A 23,388-nucleotide genomic window follows, 5' to 3' on the forward strand; every position below is an offset into this window, starting at 1 on the left:
GGGGGGCACTGGTGCTGATAATCTGATGGTCTGAGACGTGCTTCCCCATCTTCACGTGCTGACTCCTGTTGGTCAGGAAATCAGTGAGCCACCTGCAGCTGGAGTGGGGCACGTGGAGCTGGGAGAGTTTGTTCTGGGGGAGAGCAGGGCTGATTGTATTGAATGTGGAGCTGAAGTCCACAAACAGGATCCTGGTGCAGGTACCAGGAGAGTCCAGGTGAAGGAGAATAGTGTGGAGAGCCATGTTGACTGCATTGTTTGCCGACCTGTTGGCTCCGTATGTGAACTGTAGTGGATCCAGGAGGGGGGATGATGGACTTGAGGTGGGACAGCACAGGGTGTTCAACATTTTTCATCTCTACAGACGTCAGAGCAACAAGTCTATAGTCATTTATGCCTGTGATCCTTGGCTTTTTGGGGACAGGGATAATGGTGGAGGCTTTGAGGCAGGCTGGCAACCTGCAGTCCTCCAGGGAGGTGATAAAAAATGTCTTTGAACACTAGAGAATAAGAGAATAAGCAACCCTAAGAGGGAGTGCTGTATTTGGGTTTTCTTTGGGAAGTGTGGCTTCTCCAAAGCTCTGGTCAGATGAAAGGCGAAGAGCTGTATTGATCGGCCTGGGCGGGGGGGGGGGCTGCTGATGGGGGCTGAGCCTGCGGTGAGCCTGCCTGATTCAGGGCTGCAAGTCAAGGAGCAAGAAGCCAAAAGGGGGATGGAGGGCTAGGGAGCAGAGAGAGGGGGGCAGAAAGCTGTTGCTGAGGCCCTGTGGCTCAACCGTTACCCCTGCTCAAGTAGAGGATGTACGTCATGCTGAACACAAACGCACGCACACACACAGAAAAAAATACACATGCAGACACACACATACACATAGATGTGCGCACACTCCATACTCAGCTGACTGCTGTTGATGAGAGCTGTCAGAGGATGAAGCAACATGGCAACATGGCCGAGAGTGAGAGAAGGGGTGACCTGCAAACTGACACACGCGCACACACATGCACGCACACACACATGCACACACACACACACACACACACACACACACACACACAAAGCCTGTCAAAATCTATACTTATCCTGTTTTATTTAAAAATAATGTGACATGTTGAGATGTTGTCATAATTCTGTGCTTTTACAACATAACCAAATATCAAAATTCTCCGTTGGAATACCTGGATGAATAATTAATTAAAAGTTGATTTTTGAGGCCTAATCATATTTATTCCACATGTATAAATGCAGTGGATGGAACAATTAAATATTTTACTTAGGTATCTACTTAAGTGAAATTTTATTCCACCAAACACGTGTTTGCAATATTTTATTCACTTTCTTGGATAAAAGTAAAAGAGTAATTAACATGATGATACCCTCTGCATAGTCCAGCCCAAATAGCCCTATGAATACCCAAGAAATAAAAGCACACACTCACAGGTGAGATAAAAAGGAAAAAAACTGGACCCACTGTAAAAATCCACCTGTACGTTAGATAATGCAGTGAAGATACTTTCCAACACGAGCTGATATTGATATGGGCTTGGATCCATTTATTTTCTTCAACGGGAAGACCATTCTCTGGAAGGGCTTGTTGAAAGATTGTGAGTTCAGCGGACCGTGAATTGTGTGCCTCCAAATCATGTTACACGATATTTCCTCCTTCAATGCTTAATGCGCAAGATCAGACAGGACAATTATGGTACGCATAGAAATAGCTTAGTCAATGTTTTAAACGATAAAACAAATCATAGATTCTAAGATTTGGCTTACTAGAGCCTTTCAAGTGCTTCTACGCTAGTTCTCTTTTGCCTGTCTACCAACATCTGATTGTATCCAAAGGAGTTGAATAAAGGCGAAACGTCTTCACGGATATATACCAAGTCCAGTTGCACTTGATTCAACTCCTTTGGATAACCATGACCTGGATGAATGAGAACATTCACAGACATCTGATTGTATGCGGCGGTGGTAACGCTTCATTAAATTCACCGAGCTAACGTATGCTAAGCTAATTTGAGGTAACATAGCCCTATATGTGGACCTATGCCAGGACGAGCCCCACCCCTCTGCTCTCCGCGGCCCCACCCCTCTGCTCTCTGCGGCCGCACCCCTCTGCTCTCTGTGGCCCCAGGGGACAGATCGGCCGGGGCGACTCGCTAATTGAAACGTGTCGGCGACTCATCGACGTCCAGGCTCCAGTTTCAGGGCTATTTCCAACCACAGGGCTGATTGTTGGTTTCACATCACACAGAGGGGGAAAAAAAAAAAATCAATACCAACTTGGGAGGGCTGGGGTTTGTTCTTTGCAAGCAGACATTAACGCTTTACAAAAAGAGGGGCTGATGCTTATGATTTGTCCTTTATCCCTGTCCATATTCAACACTAAATATAGAAAATCAAAACTTTGACATAGGGCTGGATGATTTTGAAAAAAAAATCAATATTGTTTTTGGATTTTTGCAAAATGTATTGCAATATCAAAGAATAAAAAGGAGTTACATAGTTTTAACAGATATATGCAGCTTTAACTATCAAACTTACATTTGCAAAGGATTTCTCTATCAATGATTAGGATGATTTTAGAGAGGAAAATAGGGCAGTTGTGCAAGAAGTCTATAAACACAATAATTATATTATTTGCCAAAAGTGCTAGGATATTTTTCTTTGAAAGTAGTTGACCCTGGATTTCATTTGCTGTCAGGCAATAAGAGTTTTAGTCTTATGTGACTGATGAGCCTTTGCAATGTGAATATTACAATGTTGATTCTGAAACGATATACTGTTCAGACCTAATGTGGAGCGTTTTAGCCTGCATGGGATGAGTTTAATGGAAATTTGATGGAATTTCTCTTTTGTGAGTATGTTTAGGTTATACCTTATTGGAAAAGATATGCTTCAGCCTTTTGATGGCCATGTTATGGAAGGAACAACAGTTAAATTTTGAATTTGATTCTTTAACCATTTTCCAAAGCCATTTGCTTCAGTATGCATTAGAAAACTACTTTGTGCTAAGTAACACGCTTGTCGCCTTAATACAGCAGAGATATTCAGAAGTTATTAAAGTGTAATAATACGTTCCTTATCTGAAAAAAGAGACTGCTATTTTCCAATATTTAGAAATGGTGGCCATCTACTGTTGTACTTTCAACTTTCATAAAAGTTCAAAGTTCAAATCAACACACTGATATAGCCTAAGTGTCTTTGCCTTGTCTCATAGAATCTCAACAGACTCCTGGTTTAACTTACAGATTACATTTTTGCAACATCAAATTGTGCTTTCTATCTGCACAACTTTGTAACCTCTCAACGACGTCCAGTCATAGTCGAGTCACAACACCAACCAGTTATTTTGTTGAGAAAATCAGATGTGCTGCACCATAGCCAGATCCAAAGCTAGTTTGGTGCTATATGTGGTGGTGCATGGCACTGTCCATATCTATGAATGTTATTCATATTTCTTTGTTTGCGATCAGTAAGTGGGATCTCTTGAAGGCTAATGTAGCCTGCTATCTGGGCTTGGCTGTTGGCGCTGCTACCCTTCAAACACAGAGTGAGCCCTTTGAAAAATGGATTGCGGAAGAGATAAGAAATAATTTATGTTCCTATCACTGCCTCGCACAAATATGGCGGGGAATATTGTGCCAATAACTCCCACAAACTCAGAGAGGCATGCTATCTTTTTTACGGCACAAATTATTAACGGTGCCGGGGAAGAAGGGGGGCGCCATGCATCTTGTGCCAGATAGACCTGGCTGGTTGCTTGTTGAAGCTTTTAGTTTACCAGAGGCCATTATTATCAAAGATACGGGCAGAAAGTCAATGAGATGCATCATCGTGTTTGAAGCAACAACAAAAAAAACAATCAAAAACTGAATTAACAGTCGTGTAGACTTTCAATGCCGTATTGTTTTCACTGTAATCATATTATGACTGAAAGTTTCAAATCTAAAAACTGAACGAACAAATGTATGCTGCATTGTGTGTGTTTGTGTGTGTGTGTGTGAGAGAGAGAGAGAGGGCTGCATGTGCCTTGCCTGTGTGTGCGTGCATGTGTGCGTGTGTGTGCGTGCGTGCATGTGTGTGTGTGTGTGTGTGTGTGAGAGAGAGAGAGAGAGAGAGAGAGAGAGAGAGAGAGAGAGAGAGAGAGAGAGAGAGAGAGGGCTGCATGTGCCTTGCCTGTGTGTGTGGGAGGAGGGGGGCTCTAAAGCGGAGTGTTGAGGGAGGATTCGTGGGGTCGGGTGTCCGCTTGCCTCTGTCGGCTGGCGTTGACAGCTACAGACGCTGGTCTAAAATGAGAATCCTCTTGGGCCGCCTGCCTGCCCATCCAGTAAGGAAATAAATCCCACGTGGAAAAGCCGCTGTGTGGGATCACAGACAGCCGCCTGACCCCTGAGATCCGCCGAGGGAGGCCAAGGGCGCCGGCACGAAAGCATAAACCCCTTCAGTCCCTCTGAGGTCTAATGTTACCCTGCTAGCTCGCCAACTCTCAAAAAAGTCAGAAGCTAGAGCGCTCTGTTATTTGCACAGTCGTTCTGTATTGAAAACACGTCTTTGTGAGCAATATTTGAATACTTATTTTTACATGCTTTTGACGCTTGGGCCTCAATAACAACAAAAACAAAACGACACTTAATTTCCTTAACACTTCTGCACCCATACACTGTTAAGGTCTTGAAACCCCAAAAGTAATGGCAACTAACCTCATACCAGCTGAGGGGAAGTCTGAGTTTACTGGTGTTTACAGACCACACACAGTGCCCCGAAACACTGCATGTTGAGTGTTTTGAGAAACATCCAATATAGTATGCTGATTTGAAACACATACTGAGCATGAAATTTTGAAACATGCTGGGGTGCTTAAGATGCTCCAGCAGCAGACGAATCAGACGAAACAAAGTACCAAATTGAGTGTCTTAAAAGTACACTGGTTAAAAAAAAATAAAAATATCATAGTTTGCGTTAGAAAAATACAAAGTGTGTGTATATTATTCTATAGTCAACATGTCTTGCGCACATTCCAGAAAGTGGTTCTTGGCATTATTCGTCCCTTTATTAAAAAAAATAAATAAAAAAAACCTGTAATACTGAACGCCAAAATATTTGGGCCGGAAAGCGAAAAAAAGGAGTGCTAACCCGACTGCATAACTACTGAGTTTTGAGAGCAAAGAATGAATGGGAAAAATATATTTTATAAGAGCAAATAGAGACATAGTAGCTATCATAAATGGCATTAGCCTATGAAGCAGAGATATAGCTAGCATAAACTACATTAGCCTATGAAGCAACAGTACTGCATTACTGTATGAAGGAGAGATATAACTAGCATAAACTGCATTAGCCTATGAGGCAGATATATCTAGCATAAACTGCATTAGCCTATGAAGCAGCGATATAGCTAGCATAAACCGCATTAGCCTATGAAGCAGAGATATATGTATCTAGCATAAACTGCATTTGCCTACGAAGTAGAGCTATAGCTAGTATAAACTTCATTAACCTATGAAACAGAGCTATAGCTAGCATAAACGACATTAGCCTAGGTATATTAATGGGGCAGCGTCCATGAGCTATTTTTAGCCCATCCCGAGCGGAAGCGGAAGCTTCGCAGCAAACGAAAGTCAGACATGGGATGCACTAGACTACATTAGAATTAAGCCGTTTGTTGTAATTTTCTTCGTTTATTGCATATTTTCTTTTTGCCGTTTTCACCTATTTTTCTAGTGTGCCACGGTGTACATAAAACACAGCCATGCCGTACTGCCTACCGTGCTCCGCATGTCTGACTTTCTGTGACGCGTCCATAGCGACAGCGATGCTGTGACGTCACTCAGACGCTGCCCCTTCCTTTTTCTGAAAGCGGTTTATTTCTTTTGGGTGCTCTTGCCCTACTTCCAATAGTTAACCTAAATTACCGGGACAAACAAAGAGGAAGTAAATTAAGACATTTTTTTTTACTTTGGAAGATGACTAAGCATTGGTGTGAATTTCATGTTGAAAACCGAGGTTCACCCCGATCGGGCGAAACTTGACCACCTCTCTTGACGTTTCCGATTCAGTCTCACCACCTTTTTTTTAATACATTCGGGGTGTTTTAAGACACGTTATCCTGACAGTTGGGTGTTTCCAGCCTCCCCAACCCCCAATCCCCACCCAACACACATACACAAGCACCAACACTGAGTTGGTGTAAAAATGGTTGGAGTCATGTGATCTAATCAATTACCAGGACCATCAGCACAAAAGTATACAAAGAAACGGACATCAATTTCCCTGTCAAGATGTTCACACTTATTAGTGTTTTACTAAACCTTCTTTCTTCTGAAAATACGTTTTGTTTTTTTTCTTCCCACGTGTACGCGCAGAAAATGAAACGGATATTCTCCATGGGCCCTCTGAGGAAATTCATACCTCGCTTTAAATAGTTAATTACTCTCGCCGTGTCTCCGACGGTGTCTGGATATTGATGGGGAGAGACAGAGGGAGAGAGACGCTGCTTTTTTTTTCCGATAGGGGGTAGGCCTATATATTTTGCAGCTCATGTCTGAAAGGCTGGCTCCAAGCGCTAGGGGTGGGCTCTCTCTCTCTCTCTCTGATGGTTTTCCAGTGAGTATTTGTCAGGTCAGACTGTGCACCGCCCGGCGGTCTCTGCTCCTCTCCCCGGGTTATTTATTACCTCTCTCCCCCGCCGGCAGCGCTGCGGCTCCGGGGCCGCTGCCAACAACGGCGCAGAGGCAGGGGCCGCATTAGGGGGACACCCGACGGACGACGCGCGGTCGATGAAAGAGGAAGCGGTCTTCAAATAACGTTTTAGAAACGGTCGGGGCTTTTTTGGGGGCGACGTCCAATCGCAAATCCCAGATATTGCCCGTGAAAAACACCCGGGTTTCTGTGTAAGCCTTGCTGTTGACCAGTTTGGTCCGGCCCCCATAGATCTGAGTGATTTTCATAACCAAAGTGAGCCAAGTCCCTGTATGTGTAACAACAACAGGGACTCTTTCAAATTCTGTAGTAAAAGCGAGAGCTGCTCTCGTCGTAACTCATTTAAAAGTCAAATATCAATTGCGCTATGTCTACAAATATTTCCAATTTTCATAACTTTGGGAATCCCAGAAAGTTGCCAGTTTACTCGCGGGCCTACTTGCCTCCATGAACCTGTACCTACCTGCCAGCCAAATAGAGGAGGATCAAAATAAATAAACTTGCGTCCCCGTCATTTAGTAGAAAACAAGAACTTTTCAGAGGGCGTGCAAACAAATGTACAAGTAAACAACAAAGATTAGCGTCAGAATTTATCGTACGACGACAGAGGAAGGTCTTCTCTTGAATTGATGATTTCATTGCATCTCCATGGGTGCGGGGGCAGGTGTAGGATTTTGGGGTCAGGGTTTGTTTTCTGAAAATACAGGACGGCGTGCCTAATGATTATGAAAAGCATGAAAGATTCTAGTAAGATTTTCAACCCCCACGCTAAACATTATGATGAAACAGACAGAGAGGCTGATGGAAAAACAAACTCACAGCTATACACCGAACCTACTTTGGAGATGTGAAAGTTGGGGTGTCGTCGAGCTGTAAGTTTGGGGAACCCCTACACGTCGTGCTTCTGTTATCGAATGTGGATGAGTCAGTGCCAGGGCTGGGGAGGGGGCACATAGGTCCCCTGTAGGACAGGTTTCACCTGGGCTCTCCCAGTGGTGAATCCCCGGCATCGTAGCACGCACGCATGCACACACACACACGCGCGCGCACACACACACACACACACACACACACACACACACACGCACACACACATGCACAGCAGTTTTTCCATGGGGGCGGCACAGCGTGGTGAGTGGTTAGATTTGATAAAGATAGAATCAAAAAGGGATTCTCGTATGAGAATTCAGGTTCCACTTCCTGCAAACAGCTTTGTGTGCAGAGACCATAAATGTCAACAATTCGAGATTTATGTCAGTGTTTCTGTAAGTATACTAACTGAAAGGTGCAAAGGGACACACATTTTCAGTAAAAAAAAAAAGAAGGTAAATGTGTGTGTGTGTGTGTGTGAAAGGGGAGGGTGGATGAGTCCTTTTGTCAGGCTGTGTTCAGTTTAGCAGTTGTTGGTGGATAATGGCTAACTTTCGGCCAAGCGATTAGATCAGGTAATACAGTTGACAGCGTTGCCTGGGTCATGACGGCATACAGTTTCTACAGTAGCCACTGTAATGTTGCTACATTGTATCAGCACATGGGCTAGTGCAACAGTTAGGCTGAATTTGGCTTTTGCACACACACACACACACACACACACACACACACACACACACACACACACACACACACACAGCTCGACGATCATTGCATTACATCCTGTGTATTTGTAAAAAAAAAGTGTTGTGTTTCAACGTGGGCTTCCTTAGCTGTGAATATTTAAATGACTCAAGAACCCCAGAACCACTAAAATCGTTGCTCTTTTTTTCTTTCCGACTGCAGAACATCTGGACGTCAGCTCTGAAGAGAAAGACGTCAATTTACGGCCCGTCATCTCTTTGGTAAAGTAGCCAATGTGTGTTTTTCGTAAAACGTCTCGTGTGTGTCCGCCCACATGGCCGTAGCCGTAGCCATGTTCCAATTTTGGTCAGACTGTGGTCTCGGGCCTTCCCCCGCGCCGCCTCCCTCTGCGGTGCAGCGTGCCTCCTTCCTGTGTATGTCAGAGGCCGTTTGGCCTGATTTATAGTAGGTCCCCGACACACGGCGCTCTGGACCCCACCTCTGCTCCCTGGAATGGCTATTCCATGTGTCGGTGGCGGCAGATCCACCTGGGTGGTTCTCCGCTGACGGGAGGTCAGATGTGGTTCTGCATCCCATCCCTCCCCCGTGTTTTAACTGGAAAGTACAGTTTCATATGCCGAAGTCTCAGCACAAGTTTAATGGATTCATGCCTCTCTTGCAGTTAATTGACACCTATCTGGCTGAGTTGTCAAAAGATTACTGAAATTGTCCAGGTTTGAGTTTCTACAAAAAAAAAGAGAAGGCCTAATGAGGAACAAAAGTGAAAGAGCATATTGCGATTTCGTGCCAAGCACGTGATGGGTGAGAATATGTAGGTTAATTGCGTGAATCTGAGTGGGTTTGTCATGGTGAGGTCTGAATGGCGTCAGCGAGGCCACCTTCTACCTACCTGCTGCTGTTGTCATCTGGTGTGTTGATGAACCATCGCCTCTGGAGCGGAGGCTGTTTTTCCTTTCACAGGTTTAGTTATTTAGTTAACGTGTTTGATTATTTTTGGAAGAGGCATCTAAATTGTCACGAGAGACCTCATTTGATCTATTTGTATATTCATTTTTTGTATTTATCTATTTATTTAGATCAGTTTTCATGTTCATCTTGTGCAGTCTTACTTTTGCAGACCAAAAAAAACAAAAAAACAAAACTATTTTGAAGATCTTTTGGTCAAACACGTCTTTCTCTCTGGATTCACATTTTCATTACCTCGCCTATTCAACAGCCGTGGCTGCTTCCAGTTTTACGCCTTAAAACGACGTCCGTCGCGGGCCCCCCTCGCATGTTGGCGCTCGCCAAACCTCCGCTGTTTAAATGGGCCAAGCTGAGAGGCGGCGGAGAGTGCAAATCTTGTTTGGTCTGGGTCTACGAACTTCAGCGTGACTTTAAAGACGTACACAGGGTTGAAAACAACTGTTTCCAAAGTTTCACGAACAGCGTTGATTTTTGCACAAACTCCCCCCCACCCCCCATCACCCCACGAGTTACCCATTAAAGCGCATGCATGCCCTTAATCAGTTTAACACTAACACGGCTCACGTTTGTATGTTGTTTAAATTGGCTCTATAAAGCTACGGAAGTGTATTGTGATCGATTCCCGGTGCCATAAGAGTGTAATCATTTCTGGGTGTATTTTGACGTTCATCCCCTTTTTCCTATATGGCCCATAATGAGTGAATATTGCACGCGCGTTTATTAAAAAAAAGTCCCCTACTACTACTTAAGCCGGGAGTAAACCTTGCATACGCTTAAGGTGCAGCCATAACGGGGCCAATGATCACCGCAGGTAACATGACGGCGGGGCTAAGCGGCCGCCCGGCGCGTCGGGTATTAACAGAGCGGGTCTGATTAGATGTGGGAGGCAGACGCGCTCGCGGTGAGAGCCGTCATGCGAGCGAAGCCGTGAGTCTGGAAACTAGTGAATGGCAATAATCCGTCCGTCGGACCAAGCGAAGACCGCACCGCTGTCACACGGCGACACGGCGGCACCGCGTCCTCCGCACAAAGTGGCGCGTCTTCAAGTCTGCCCCCGGCCAACTCGCAGAGGAGGAGAGGACGCGTCAAGTTGGCGATCGGGCGAGCGGCTCCGCGTATCACTTGCTCGCCGGCCTCTCGGCTCCCACTAACATGCCTGCCATCAAAAAGGAGAGGCTGGACGGGGACGACATGGCACTGGCTGCGTTCAACCAGTCCGAATACCTGGCCCCTTTAAATGCCACCGCTATCCCCGTTGTGACCCCGCATCCGCCGCCCTACGACCACATTTTCGCCCATCACCGCGCGTACTTGGGGCTCCACGACTCGGCGCTGCACCACCAGCACCTCCACCACCACACGGACGACTTGATGCTGGAGAGGTTCTCGTCTATCCCCGACTTCCAACCCTTCTTTGACAACGGGGAGCCCTGCATCGAGGTGGAGTGCGGGGAGAACAAGGCTTTGCTTTACATCAACAAGCTGTGTCAAGGTAGTAAGGGACCCTCAATTAAATACCGCGGCGAGTGGCTCACTCCGAACGAGTTCCAGTTCGTCAGTGGACGGGAGACTGCCAAAGACTGGAAACGGAGTATTAGACACAAAGGTAAGACGGGCATTCGCTTGTCCTCTGACTCTTTGGCGTGTTCATTGAGAGGGGGGGGGGCACCTCCACTCTTCACTGAGCACTTTTACACCGTTTATTGGGATAGGGGTTCGGTTCTCCCCGGTACGAGTGCCGCGTTTCGTAGTGAAAGGGTTACAGCCAGACACAGCGCGTAAGGAGACAGACGAGGAAAGGCGCGGATCCACGCTCCGTCTGCGGAGGCTTACTGCACGAGCCGTGCAGTTTGGGGGAGCGACCGTATAACAAAACCAAGCGTCCGGAGTGTAGGCTGCTCTCGGGGACTGAGGTGAAACGCATCCATACTCAGATTAATACCTTGTTGCGTGACTCTTGCGAGACTTTTCTCTGCTGGGTACTGCAACGCTGCGTTGAGCGCATGCAGCTGCGCTCGTGCATGGGTGTTGACACTTTTACTGATCGCATGTTGAGTATACGTGAGGCATTTTTTGGGGGAAATTACTGTTTTGATTGCCCCAATTACGTCATAAATGGTGTTTAATGTCGGGGCTGTGATCGTCTTTGTAACTCATCCAGGTAGCCAGATGTGTGTTTTCTTCTTCTGAAGCGTCCTCCGTCTAAACGCGTGGAAATGTATGGTTACAGCTTCGTGAAGCGTGGACGGAATATACGTTAGTCATATTGTTTTAGTAGTATATTGAACATACGAGGCAAAGCTATTTCGACCTTCACATTTAAAATTACACTTAGATGCCACGCACGCACACGCGTGCGCGCGGACACACACACTCACGCTTACACAAGGTTACTCATGCAGAACTGACACGCGTTGCTGTAAGATGTATTGGAGGGAGGGTGTTACCCCTGGGTCATAAATGACAGCCTAATAGTTTCATTCTATGCCTATAGACCGATGGCTGTAGTGTGCTGTGTGCAGTGTAGCCACACCGGACTGTAGATAGAGTTATGCAGATACAAGTTTAATTTGTTTTAAGAGAATGAACAAGGTGACTCCTTTTGCATTATGTGGCCGGATGTAGGTATCCACTTGGTTTTAAGCCTGAGCACTTTACACTTTACAACTCACGTCTAGCAATGGGTATGTTGAATTTCAAGCTGATGAAGTGAGGGGCGTATAGCACACGCTCCTATTATTCTTATTCTTATATTGCTGTGGTAGGTAGGTTGTGAGTCCACTGGCTGTACAATAGTGCTGTTTGTGCACGTTCACTGAAAAATGGCTTTGTGTTTTTCACAGGAAAAAGTCTGAAGACTCTTATGTCCAAAGGAATCTTACAGGTACATCCTCCGATCTGTGATTGTCCTGGGTGTCGAATTTCATCCCCAGTGGTAAGAATATCACTGTATCTCTGACCTGTCATTTCCCCCCTGCCATTGTCATTTGCATTGCTTTTTCATTACGCATGCTGTCAACACGAGGACTCGAGAAAGCAACTCCAAACATTTATATTTTGTTTGACTTAGGCAGCTGGAGGTTTCAGTATATACCGAGTACGGCTGGTGCATGCTTTACTGACCGAAGGTGGTCAAGAACTCAACTTGCACATTGAAATCATGCCTCGCCCAACAAAACCGTGTGAATATGTGTGCATCTTGGGAGAACTGTCGTATATTTTGACCATGATGTTAACCGCTCGAAAGGCACACAAGTCAAATTGGAGATGTTGACATTTCTCAGCCTCGGTATCAAATCACGTTTCAACCGTCCATAGAACCAACAGTAGAACAGTCCTCCATTGAAGGGTATTGGGTAATCTAGTGTGGCTGCTTGACGTTGGCTGTCGTTGGCCGGGCTCCTTTGTCTCGGTCTCCCAGTTCCTCACCTTGCTGTTGACCGAACTTTTGTTTGCCTTGCGTTGTCCCCCAGGACCTGGGCTGGAGGCATCATGCCAGGCTTGCAGGCCTCACAGGTGTCGCCATTATGGAACCACCACTGTTTGTTGTGTGTGTGTGTGTGTGTGTGTGTGTGTGTGTGTGTGTGTGTGTGTGTGTGTGTGTGTTTGCATCACCTTTGAGTGAGCACACTGCCGGCTCACCGTCGCCAAATCTATTCACACAGGTGCGACAGGGTACAAGTGTGTGTGTGTGTGTGTGTGTGTGTGTGTGTGTGTGTGTGTGTGTGTGTGTGTGTGCGCGTGCGCAAGTGTACATGTGTGTTTTTATCACCACAGAGCGCATCTGTCGTCGGTCCCAAGCGCTAATCTTGAGGGAAGGGTGTAAGAGGCTTAGTGAGCTACTGAGCATGGCTACTGCTGATTATTGTGTGCAAGGCACGCAAGGCAAAGGCGGTTTAGATAAGCTGGAGGTGTTTGAGTGATACAGGTAAACTGGTTACGTTCCCTACAGCCAAGAATGAAGACCCATAGCTTGACACAAAGACTTCAGCCAGACCGAATCACTAGATGATGTGAAGGGAGTTTCATTAGCGGGCGGTGGACATGTACTATGGCTGTATGAGCTTTCCACCGAATGTTTTAGAAATGAAGCGTGGTATGTTTTAAGGGTAAGAAGGCATTTTTAGTTGGCCGGGTTCTCATCTTTGCATTGCTTGGTGCAGTTTAACAACAAATATACAGCAGATGATATCTTTGAGGTCATTTGGACCAAGCTTCATCATTTCATCAAGCAAGAACACGAGAGCTCTACAGTTTGTTTTTTTTTCTGTTAAGACTTCTATCTGTCGCTTTCTCTCACGCTCTTTCTGTCGGTCTCTTCTTGGCTGGTGGTGAAGCCTGAAGCCTAAGCCACTGAGTGAATATCATCATGGCGTTTGGTGCACAGACACACACACACACACACACACACACACACACACACACACACACACACACACACACACACACACACACACACACACACACAAGTAAAAAGGCAAATGCAAGTGGACATACACACACACACACACACACACACACACACACGTGCGCGCAAAGTATGTTGGCAGTGCGAGGCGATGAGGGTTAGGAGGAGGAGGAGGGTAGGCAGTGGGGCTTGTCTGGCTTGTACTGGCGTCTCCCTTTCTCTCCACTGACTCCCCTTAGGGCATGGCACACACTAGCTAGCACACCCTCACTGATTATCCCTCTCTCTCTCTTTCTCTCTCTCTCTCTCTCTCTCTCTCTCTCTCTCTCTCTCTCTCTCTCTCTCTCTCTCTCTCTCTCTCTCTCTCTTTATCAAACACACACACACACAGATGTACATATTCACTCACTGTAGGCCTGATCACTTACCCAAATGACTCCATGTTGGAGAATTTGTTTGAAAGTCTGACGGTTTAACTTTCACAGTCATGTTTTGCCATAGCTTGAGACGAGCAAAACCTAAAAACTATAGGAGTTGGTAGGAAGCCATTTACCCGCTTGCTCAAAGCTTGCTGAGGTGCACAGCCTGTTCACTTTGGCACGATGCTGACTAGATATCTGTCAGAATTAACCAGTTTACGATTTTAATACATATAACTGATTTAATTGATATGTGCTGCCAGTTTCAGTCAATATCTCGTGTGACAGGCTGCAAATCCTGAATAGGTGTTTGTAAGGTGTGGTGCCTCACTATAAATCCTGTTATTGTTTGATTATCTGGTTAAACTTTTATTTTCATGTGATTGTGGACTATAGTTCATACTAAGCTCATATGCTTTTCTTTTTCATGCTTTTCTTTTTTCTGTGTAACTGTGGGCTTGTAGGCGTGTGCAAGCGCAATCATAACTGTGTTCGTGTGTGTGAATGCATGTATGTTCATGTGACTACTCGTGTGGTTTTGACTTTTCTGTGTGTCTGCGATAGTGTCCATGCATGTGTCCGAGGTGTGTGCGTGTGTCTGTGTGTCTCTCTGTGTGTGTGTGCGTGCTCCCAGGAGAGCTAGGCTTCCTCCGCTCTGTTATTCCAGCGGAACTGGAGGCCGGGAGGAAATTACACTCTCCTCCTCCGGCTCGTAAAGACTTCTTCCAATCAAGGGCTCCCCTTGCAGAGACTGGAATTAAACACACACACACACACACATATGCACATGCACAGCAACATGAACCTTTGCCATTAGTTATGGCCATGGTGGTATTCCGCTCTCATAATGTCGTTCAGTGTGTGGATTATCCTCAGAATATGGTTGCAGCTGAGGCCAGTGTGACGTGTTGTGTGGACACAACTGGAGCTGACCAGAATAAGTGGCGGGATCATCTTCGCTGAGCCAACTTCCTGTAATGCTGTCGCTGTGCTGGTGTGTGACTATGTGTGCTCGGGGGTGGGTGGGTGGGATTGAGGGCGTGATGGCAGTTGGCGGGGTGGTCGTGTACCTCACGTAATGCTTAACGGCCGTTGCCATGGCAACCACCGGATCGGGTGTTGGTCGAGAAGCGTGCGGAACTGCGGTTGTGTCAAGTGAATTTGCTTGTGTGGTTTTGTTTAGTGTGTGTGTGTGTGTTTGTGTGTGTGTGTGTGTGTGTTTCACTGAGTATTGGACAAATTAGGGAACAAGTGAGTCCCTGATGATTTGATCAGCCATTCTTCAACGTGGATATAAATTCACGTTGTGTTAGGGATCAATACTGAAAAACAACGTATCGGCAGGTAAAAACACGGTAGCAAACATGCATGCGTGCACACTCATACACACACACACACATACACTCATGTGTATGCACATACAAGTGTACATAAAGCCCCTTTCACTTTTCTCTCTTTGTCCTTCTATGAATAATTCAGTGAAAATAAACAGTATAATTTTGCAAATTAGCCACTACTCAGCACTGCTCTGCACTTTCAGCAAGAGGTCAAACAACAGGGCCAAAGACTGTGTGTCAATGTGAGCAGCGCTGTCTGAGTTGTGTATTTCGTGTATTTTTAGTTGTGTATCGTTGCTCAGCGTTTGTGTGTGCAGGGGACATGTCGTTGGGAGGCAACTAAAATAAAGTGGACTGCTTGTCTATCACCCAAATGCAGCTGATCATGACAAAGCCCATGAAGATATTTCTGGAAAACCCCGCCCATTGTGTATGCACGCACATGCGTGCGTGAGTGCATGTGTGTGTGTGTGGGTTTGGTTGTCTGACTTCCTCTGATAGTTGAAGCCTCACTTCCTCATAGTGAACTTTCTACAGAAAGAACCATCTCAACTACTACCACGCACACGCACACACATACATACACACAAATGCGCACAAACACACACACATACATACACACAAACACGCACAAACACACACATGCTGGAGGTCAATTTAGAGACTATTATATATAGCAAAATTACACGAATAAACGAGGCAAACATGCTAGACCTCATATATTACTGTTACCGGTTATTTACGCATTTAAAAGTGACCAAAACAATGTGCCCATACTCGCGGTTCATCAGACTGGGTAAAAACATGTAACATACGTGGTGATTGTTATAAACACTTTGTTCTGGCTTGCAGACAATGATGAATACGACCAGCCTGGATTTCAACAAGTAAAGCAAATCAGAGTGTGAAACATGCTTACAGTACCCTAGACAGGACATTTCTGATGGTATCAGAAAGTCTCTAATTGTAAGCAGAAAGAATATAATGTGTGTTTTCTTGAAGCAGATAAGTGGTCCGTTCAGGCGTATTGAAGTATGGATAAATGAGAGGCTGATAATTCTGAACCTCGCATTTAACTCTGAGGTTCAAAACAATTATATATTTTTTTCCAGCCAGTGTTGTAGCTGCACTTCTCACCTCAGCTACCCCGCCAACACCCCCCCAGCCCCCCCACCCCACCCCCACCGTCTTGGCCTTTGTCTGCGGAGAGAATGGCCGAGTTGTTACCTGTCCATAAAGCTCTCCCGCGGCTGCCTTGGCGGGCCTATCCAAACACGCAACACACACATACACACACACACATAGAGAGAGAGCGAGAGCAAGGGAGCGAGAAAGAGAGAGAGAGAGGCGCGCTGGCATGCTTGACTGCACCGCCACTGACCTCCCAGCGCCGCCCCAGCAACCCCCCTCGCTGCCTCTCGCCCTCTATGCACCACCCTCCCTCCCCCCAGCCATCATCCCCTCACCTCCCCTCCTCCCCTTCCCCTGCGCCGCTCCACTGGGCTGCAACCGCCCGCTCAGCTCAGCGCGTGGGGGCCGAGGGGGCAGCGGAACGTGTGTGTGTGCGCGTGTGTGTGTGTGTGAAGGGGGGCTTTGGTCGCATGCCTGTTTTCCCCACAGAGCGTTCTCACTTTTTTCTCTCTCTCTTTCTCTCACATGGCCTTGAACAACCAAGTGTTGCCTGGAGTCTGTATAACCCTCACTACTCGAACACACACACACACACACACACACCTAGTCAAACTGTTACCCCCACACCAGTATGATTAAAACTATCCATAGGGGCTGTGTGTTGTTACCCTGGAAGAGTTAAGCACGTATTTAGCGTGCACCGTGTAGCAGTCATGTTGTCCTGGTGGAGAGAGATTGGGCGGATGTTGACATGTTTATGCTTCTAATCGCCTTCGGGAGGTGTGGCACACGTAACAGTGTCTAGCCGCGCTACACGTGGGCGAGCGGTAGATAGCGCGGTCCGGATCGAACTGAATGAAAGGTAGAGTTCGGTATTTTCCTGTGACGTGCCGGATCTTGGGCTCACGCAAACACGCGGTCGACAGGGTGTTTGTTTTGGCCTTGTTTCAGTGCTCTCATGTGAGCGTGGTAACGGCCGCCATAACCCTCCCCCTCTTTCCCCCGCTCTCTCTCTCTCTCTCTCTCTCTCTCTCTCTCTCTCTCTCTCTCTCTCTGTAAGCTTTTTCTATCTCTCGCTCCCTATCGTCTCCTCACTCCCCTTCCCCCTCTCGCCTAATGCTCGCGCCAAGTCGGCCCGCCATCCCGCCTCCACACACACACACACACACACACACACACACACACACACACACATGCTGAGAGGTAACGGCAGACAGGCGCGTGACTCATTAGGCATTCGTCCCCCAGGGAGATCGCTGGGGGGGCGCGTGCGAGAGAGAGCGCCGCAGCTGCAGGAATGTCACGGGCGGCTAGTGCTCTGTGTGTGTGTTTGTGTGTGCGTGTGTGCGTGCGCGCGCGTGCTAATGCTGGTTGGAGCCAGCGGCGGGGCGCTGCACCTTTCAGGAAATAACGCAAGGAGTAAAAAGCAAAACACATTAGCCTTCTTTTTCACCAAGAGCTAATTTAAAAGTTTAAAATAATTTTAAAGAAAATGTTAGATTGTCCGAGCTTCTGCTTGGATTCAAAAGCGCAGACTGGTTAACACACAATAGTGCAATTAGTCTGTTTTGTTTTTCATTAGGTTAAAGAACATTGAGGGACATTTTCTGTTTTATTTTTTTTTTCGTTGAAATAACTCCTCTGTACGAATTTATTAATTCAGGAGGCCTCAATGGACTCATTCAGCCCGTGGATGTGGTCATATTATTAATTATACATACTGGCGATATCAAAGCTTCCCAGCGATATATAGATGCTCATGGTAATATCGCGCTTCATAACCGATACAGGCAGAGCTCAAGTGGGGACGTAACACGTTCCGTGTTTGGCGAGAGTTTTTCAAAAACCTTGTCACGTGTTTGATTGGCCGGTTTTGGTAGGCCCGTATGAATCATGCTGGAACTAACCGGTCAGTGGGTCCGTGCAGATTTGTGCGTGCACGTGTGTGTTTTCTCGCGCGTGAATGTGAAGCTCGGATATATATTTTTTAGGCTGCCTCGCTGTCAGACCGAAAGCGTGGGAGGCGATATTCATAGAGGTGCTTTTAGAGAGACGTTTATGAGAGACTTTTTTCCACGGCTGAAAGGAAGTTGACCACACAGCAAGTTCGCCTCAGCGCTGCATGTTTGCGTATTCTCGGTTGCGCGTGCGCATGCGAGGCCCACGTGTATTCATGCGCACTTGTGTTTGCGCGTGTGCGACCGCTCATGCGCCCTCCCTTTGAGCATGGGCTGCCAGGGGTGTGTGTATGTTTCGTGTTTTGTTTTGGAGAGCCCGCCCCCGTGCTGCGGAAGTGTTGCCGGAAGCAGTGGGAGCTCACCCCCAGTTCTGCGTCAGTGCCACTAAAGAAAGGATCGGGGCTTTCCGGGAGGAGAGAGGAGGAGGAGGAGGAGGGAGGGGTGTGTGTGTGTGTGTGTGTGTGTGTGTGTGTGTATGACAGTGTGCATGGGGACTGTCGGCCTGGTTAAAGTCATGGCCGTGTGGGTGGTTGTCTAGACATGTGCACACACACACATGCAGAAAGAGCACCATAGTCATGACTGCTCTTAGACAAACTATTCTTGCACGCACTATACTGCTGGCACGTCCCCATGAATTTTAAAGAGTGAGAACAGGTGTGTATGTGTTTTTGTCTCTGTGTGTGCATGTGTTTGTGCGTGTGTGTGTGTGTGTGTGTGCTTGCACTTGAAAAAATGTGAGGAAATGAGACAGGTAGAAGGAGAGCGAGCGAGGGAGTGTGTGTGTGTGTGCTTGCACTGAAAAAACGAGAGGGAAAGAGGTATATTGTGTGTTTATATGTGTTATTAACAGGGGTGTGCATCTGTGGGTTTGTGACTGCTGTGACAGATGTGAAAAGTGTTTGTGTATGCACATGCAATGTTTTGCTGGTCTGGGTTTTTTTTTGCGCATTGCTGCCGTTTATCCCCTTAGATACACCGCTGGAGTCATACCAGCGCCGCCAAAGAGTTGGGCCTCGTGTGGAGGCAGCACAAGTGTCGGGAAGTGATCCACTGTCTTTAGATGGAGAAAAAGCTCTGACAGAGCTCCCCACACTCCCGACTGTGTAAGGGGGAAAAGAAGGCAATAAAAGTTTTTAGAAAGAAGCAGAAAAAGATAGAGAGAGAGAGAGAGAGAGAGAGAGAGAGAGAGAGAGAGAGAGAGAGAGAGAGAGAAAGAGAGAGAGAGAGGATGTTTTCATCTCCCCCCCCTCCATCTCCACCCCAGTCTTTTTAATGTCTGCCACTTGAGAGACTCCAGAGGGCCTGCACCTGTTTGCCTCTTGGCTAGCAGCCTCCACAGCCCCACCCCTGAAACCCCTCCTCCTGCCCCCGCCTGCCACTCATGCTACTGCCGCCCCTCCCGAGATGGAGGGAACGAGGGAGAGCGAGGGAGTCGGGGTGGAGGGGTGGGGAGCGAGGTTGCGTGTGGTGGAAGGGATGGCTGGAGGGCTCAGAGGCATCCGGGAGTGTGAGCTGAGAGATGAAGGCACTTAGAGAAAAGGGGCGAGAGAGAGAGAGAGAGAGAGAGAGAGGGAGAGACGGAGACGAGAGACATAGTAGAGGAATGGAAATCATTTCAAAGCTTAGTCCAATCTCCTACACTGGACAGACCTTCTCTCTGTGGCCTTTTCTCTCTCATGTCATGATACACCATAGTCTCTTTCATTCCTGTAGTTATTCTATTCTCTTGTTCCCAGTTTCTCTTCCTCTTGTATCCCCCCTCACCCCTCTCTCTCTCTCTCACCATGAACTTGCCCCTCAGCCTGTCCTTGCTTTCCTTTGTGTTCCATTCCTCTCCTCCACATTTTCTCCCTCTCTTACTCTCCCCATTCCTCTTCTCCCCTTTCCATTCCTCTCCCTCCTTCCTTTTTTCCCTCCAGCTCCATTCTCCCTCTGATAGGGCCATGTTAATCTTCACTGACCTCTTCAGGTCACATTAAAGGTCATCCAGCTTCACTTCATTAAAACCCCTAGGGCCAACCTCCCTCACCCCGACAGGCCCCCAGGTGTCCTGGGAGGTTCTCTTGTCGAGAAGCACCCGGTACACCGACCCAGCTCATTGCAGCGATGGGTGTCTATCAGCCGATGGGGAACTACAACGAGGCTAACTTCCACTCTCACGGGCAGCAGAATTCTGAGAAGGCTTCAGTTAAAGGACTGAATGATGGTTTCTTGAGTTTCTTTTCACACAAACGAACAACGTCTCAGTGTGCTTGTTGTTTGTACGTAGCATCTGTTGACGTAGAATGCCTGGGCGAAGACCTCATGAGCAGATTCTGATATATGCGTGTGAAATATTTCCACTGTCAGCAATTAGTCACAGGGTTCATTATAGTGGTCATGGAAGGCTGTCAGCCTGTTATTATATATATCCGTGGGGTTCACCAATCCTTTTTACTATAATTCTCATCTGTTAACACTAATTGTTACCTGTGTTTTTTTTCCGGTTCACTGGGGGAAACATTTGTCTTTTCTCACATCACTGGATTTTTTTACCCAAACTTGCTTTTTCTCTTTGCATTCGTACCCTGCGTTGTTTATCTCTGCTGCTGACTGCACTTTCCCTACAGAGATGTATGAAATATATTGTATTGTACTAAGGTGTTCACATTTTTGTGTATCGAATGATGGAGGATTGTGTTCAGAAAATGTGCCCTTTTTTTCCTGTGTGTTGTTGTGCAGAACCGTGGGCGCTTGGCAGAGAAACGTACCATCCCCCTGCCCCCCAACCGCGTGCCCAAGAAGGAGCTGGCCTCCATTTTCAGCAGTGACGACAGTGAAGGCAGCGAGCGGGCCAGTGGGGACCATGCCCACATCAAGCAGGAGGACGAACTGCATTACAGTATCATGAGAAAGAGGTGAGGCCCCTTAACATTTCCAGAGCCATAATGTCAAAGTAGCACAATGATGGTGCATGAAGGTGGACGATGGTGATATTTCTGATGCCCAGCTCGTTAAATGTGAATAGTCCTAGACCTGCGTCTTCAGTCAGTTTTCCAGTACTGAGATAATTGTGCTGATCTGTTGTTTCAGTAGATATTAAATTGTAGCATAGGGTGTCCGGGTGGCATGGTGGTCTATTCCGTTGTCTACCAACATGGGGATCTCCGGTTCGAATCCCCGTGTTACCTCCGGCTTGGTTGGGCGTACCTACAGACACAATTGGCCGTGTCTGCGGGTGGGACGTCAGATGTGGGTGTGTGTCCTGGTCGCTGCACTAGCGCCTCTTCTGGTTGGTCGGGGTGCCTGTTCGGGGGGGAGGGGGAACTGGGGGGAATAGCGTGATCCTCCCACACGCTACGTCCCCCTGGCGAAATTCCTCACTCTCAGGTGAAAAGAAGCGGCTGGCGACTCCACATGTATTGGAGGAGGCATGTGGTAGTCTGCAGCCCTCCTCGGATAGGCAGAGGGGGTGGAGCAGCGACCGGGACGGCTCGGAAGAGTGGAGTAATTGGCCAAGTACAATTCGGTGAAAAATGGGGAAAAATAAAAAAAGTAAAAAATAGTAGCATAAAATTTAATCAGATCTGATTACAATCTAAAGCTCTATCTATCTGTCTACTGTAAAGACATATGTAAACAAATTATGTCTCCTACATGTACTGGCTGATCTTTTTTGCAAAGTGTTGTGGGTAGAAGTTGGCTAAAACATCAATACAACATGACCACAAATTGTGGAGAGCCTAGGTCCATCCTGCTTTCGGAGCAACCAAGAAACAGAACGGTATCTCTCAATAATGAGAGACGATCGTATTTGAGGTATTTCAACATATAAACATCAAAATGTTGTTAAAGTTTGTGGTGCGAGGAAGCTGGTGGGCTGGGCAGAGAGATGAATTTTATTGAGGGACACATTGATATTGCGCTGCATGAACATAGCGCTCTACAGATGCATTTAAACAGCTTAAGATAAGATCTGTCGAGATAAGATCTTAACAGCGGTATGAGCTATTATCCGGAGTACAGTGGGAAACGTAAAAGTGGTCAGTGATGAGTAATTCTTCTATATGTGTGTGCTATGTCATAAGCTGTGTTCGGTCGCTAACCTTGTCTAGCAAGCCAGTTAATCTGATACCGATTTTCCATAGAAGAGAGTAGGTCAGCTGATCAACTAGAGTCAGAGATATCATTCAAATAAACCACTAATTAATGATGTCTTCTTGTATATGTCATTGCCCTGATTGCGCCATGACACTGTACAGAATTTGTACACGTTTTTGAAAAACAAAGAAGAAAAAAAAGGTGTATTGTGGTCTCCTGCGCCTGTCATAAGTCAGAGGAAAATAATTCTCAAGAAAACTGTGACACCTTATCGGTTAGCATATCATTTCTAAGAAAACAAAACATGGCTTTCTTTACTTGTCTGAGGGAGTCATGTATTGAGCTCTTTAAGTGTTAATTGTCATTGGTTCCTGTCATTGGTTTGCATCACTCCTGCCATGTTTCAGTTTATTTGTCTTGACCTGATGTTAAAAGATTGAGTCCCTTAACTCATCTAGTCCTTAGCTGCCCTATAGGCAGCAGACTGACCATTGATTATGTAGTAGGGGGTGACATGGTGGCCCAGGGGTTAGCACTGTTGCCTCACAGCAAGAAGATCCTGGGTTTGAACCCCAGGCCATCCTAGGTCCTTTCTATGTGGAGTTTGCATGTTCTCCCCATGTCAGCGTGGGTTTCCTCCGGGTGCGCCAGTTTCCTCCCACCATAAAAAAGACGTGCATGTTAGGGTTAATACCCCTGCCTGTGTCCCTGACCAAGGCAATAGAAGGAAGAACTGGAGTTGTTCCCGGGGTGCTGAACCTGCCCACTGCTCCTGTACAATAGGATAAGTTAAATGCAGAGAACAAATTCA

General features: G+C 46.8%; 1 protein-coding gene across 1 annotated transcript in view; it reads left to right on the plus strand.

Moving 5' to 3' along the window:
• Positions 1 to 242: 242 nt before the first annotated feature.
• The window catches only part of samd11 (sterile alpha motif domain containing 11), a 39,372-nt gene continuing 16,226 nt past the window's right edge, over positions 243 to 23,388 (plus strand). Inside the window, exons 1-5 of the mRNA XM_056299133.1 lie at positions 243 to 477; positions 8,477 to 8,535; positions 10,217 to 10,847; positions 12,085 to 12,176; positions 21,219 to 21,394. Coding sequence (XP_056155108.1) covers positions 243 to 477; positions 8,477 to 8,535; positions 10,217 to 10,847; positions 12,085 to 12,176; positions 21,219 to 21,394 — 1,193 coding nt within the window. The remainder of the gene's footprint in view (positions 478 to 8,476; positions 8,536 to 10,216; positions 10,848 to 12,084; positions 12,177 to 21,218; positions 21,395 to 23,388) is intronic.

Source organism: Lampris incognitus, chromosome 2, assembly GCF_029633865.1.
Source record: "Lampris incognitus isolate fLamInc1 chromosome 2, fLamInc1.hap2, whole genome shotgun sequence".
In the NCBI taxonomy this organism is placed as follows: Eukaryota; Metazoa; Chordata; class Actinopteri; order Lampriformes; family Lampridae; genus Lampris; species Lampris incognitus.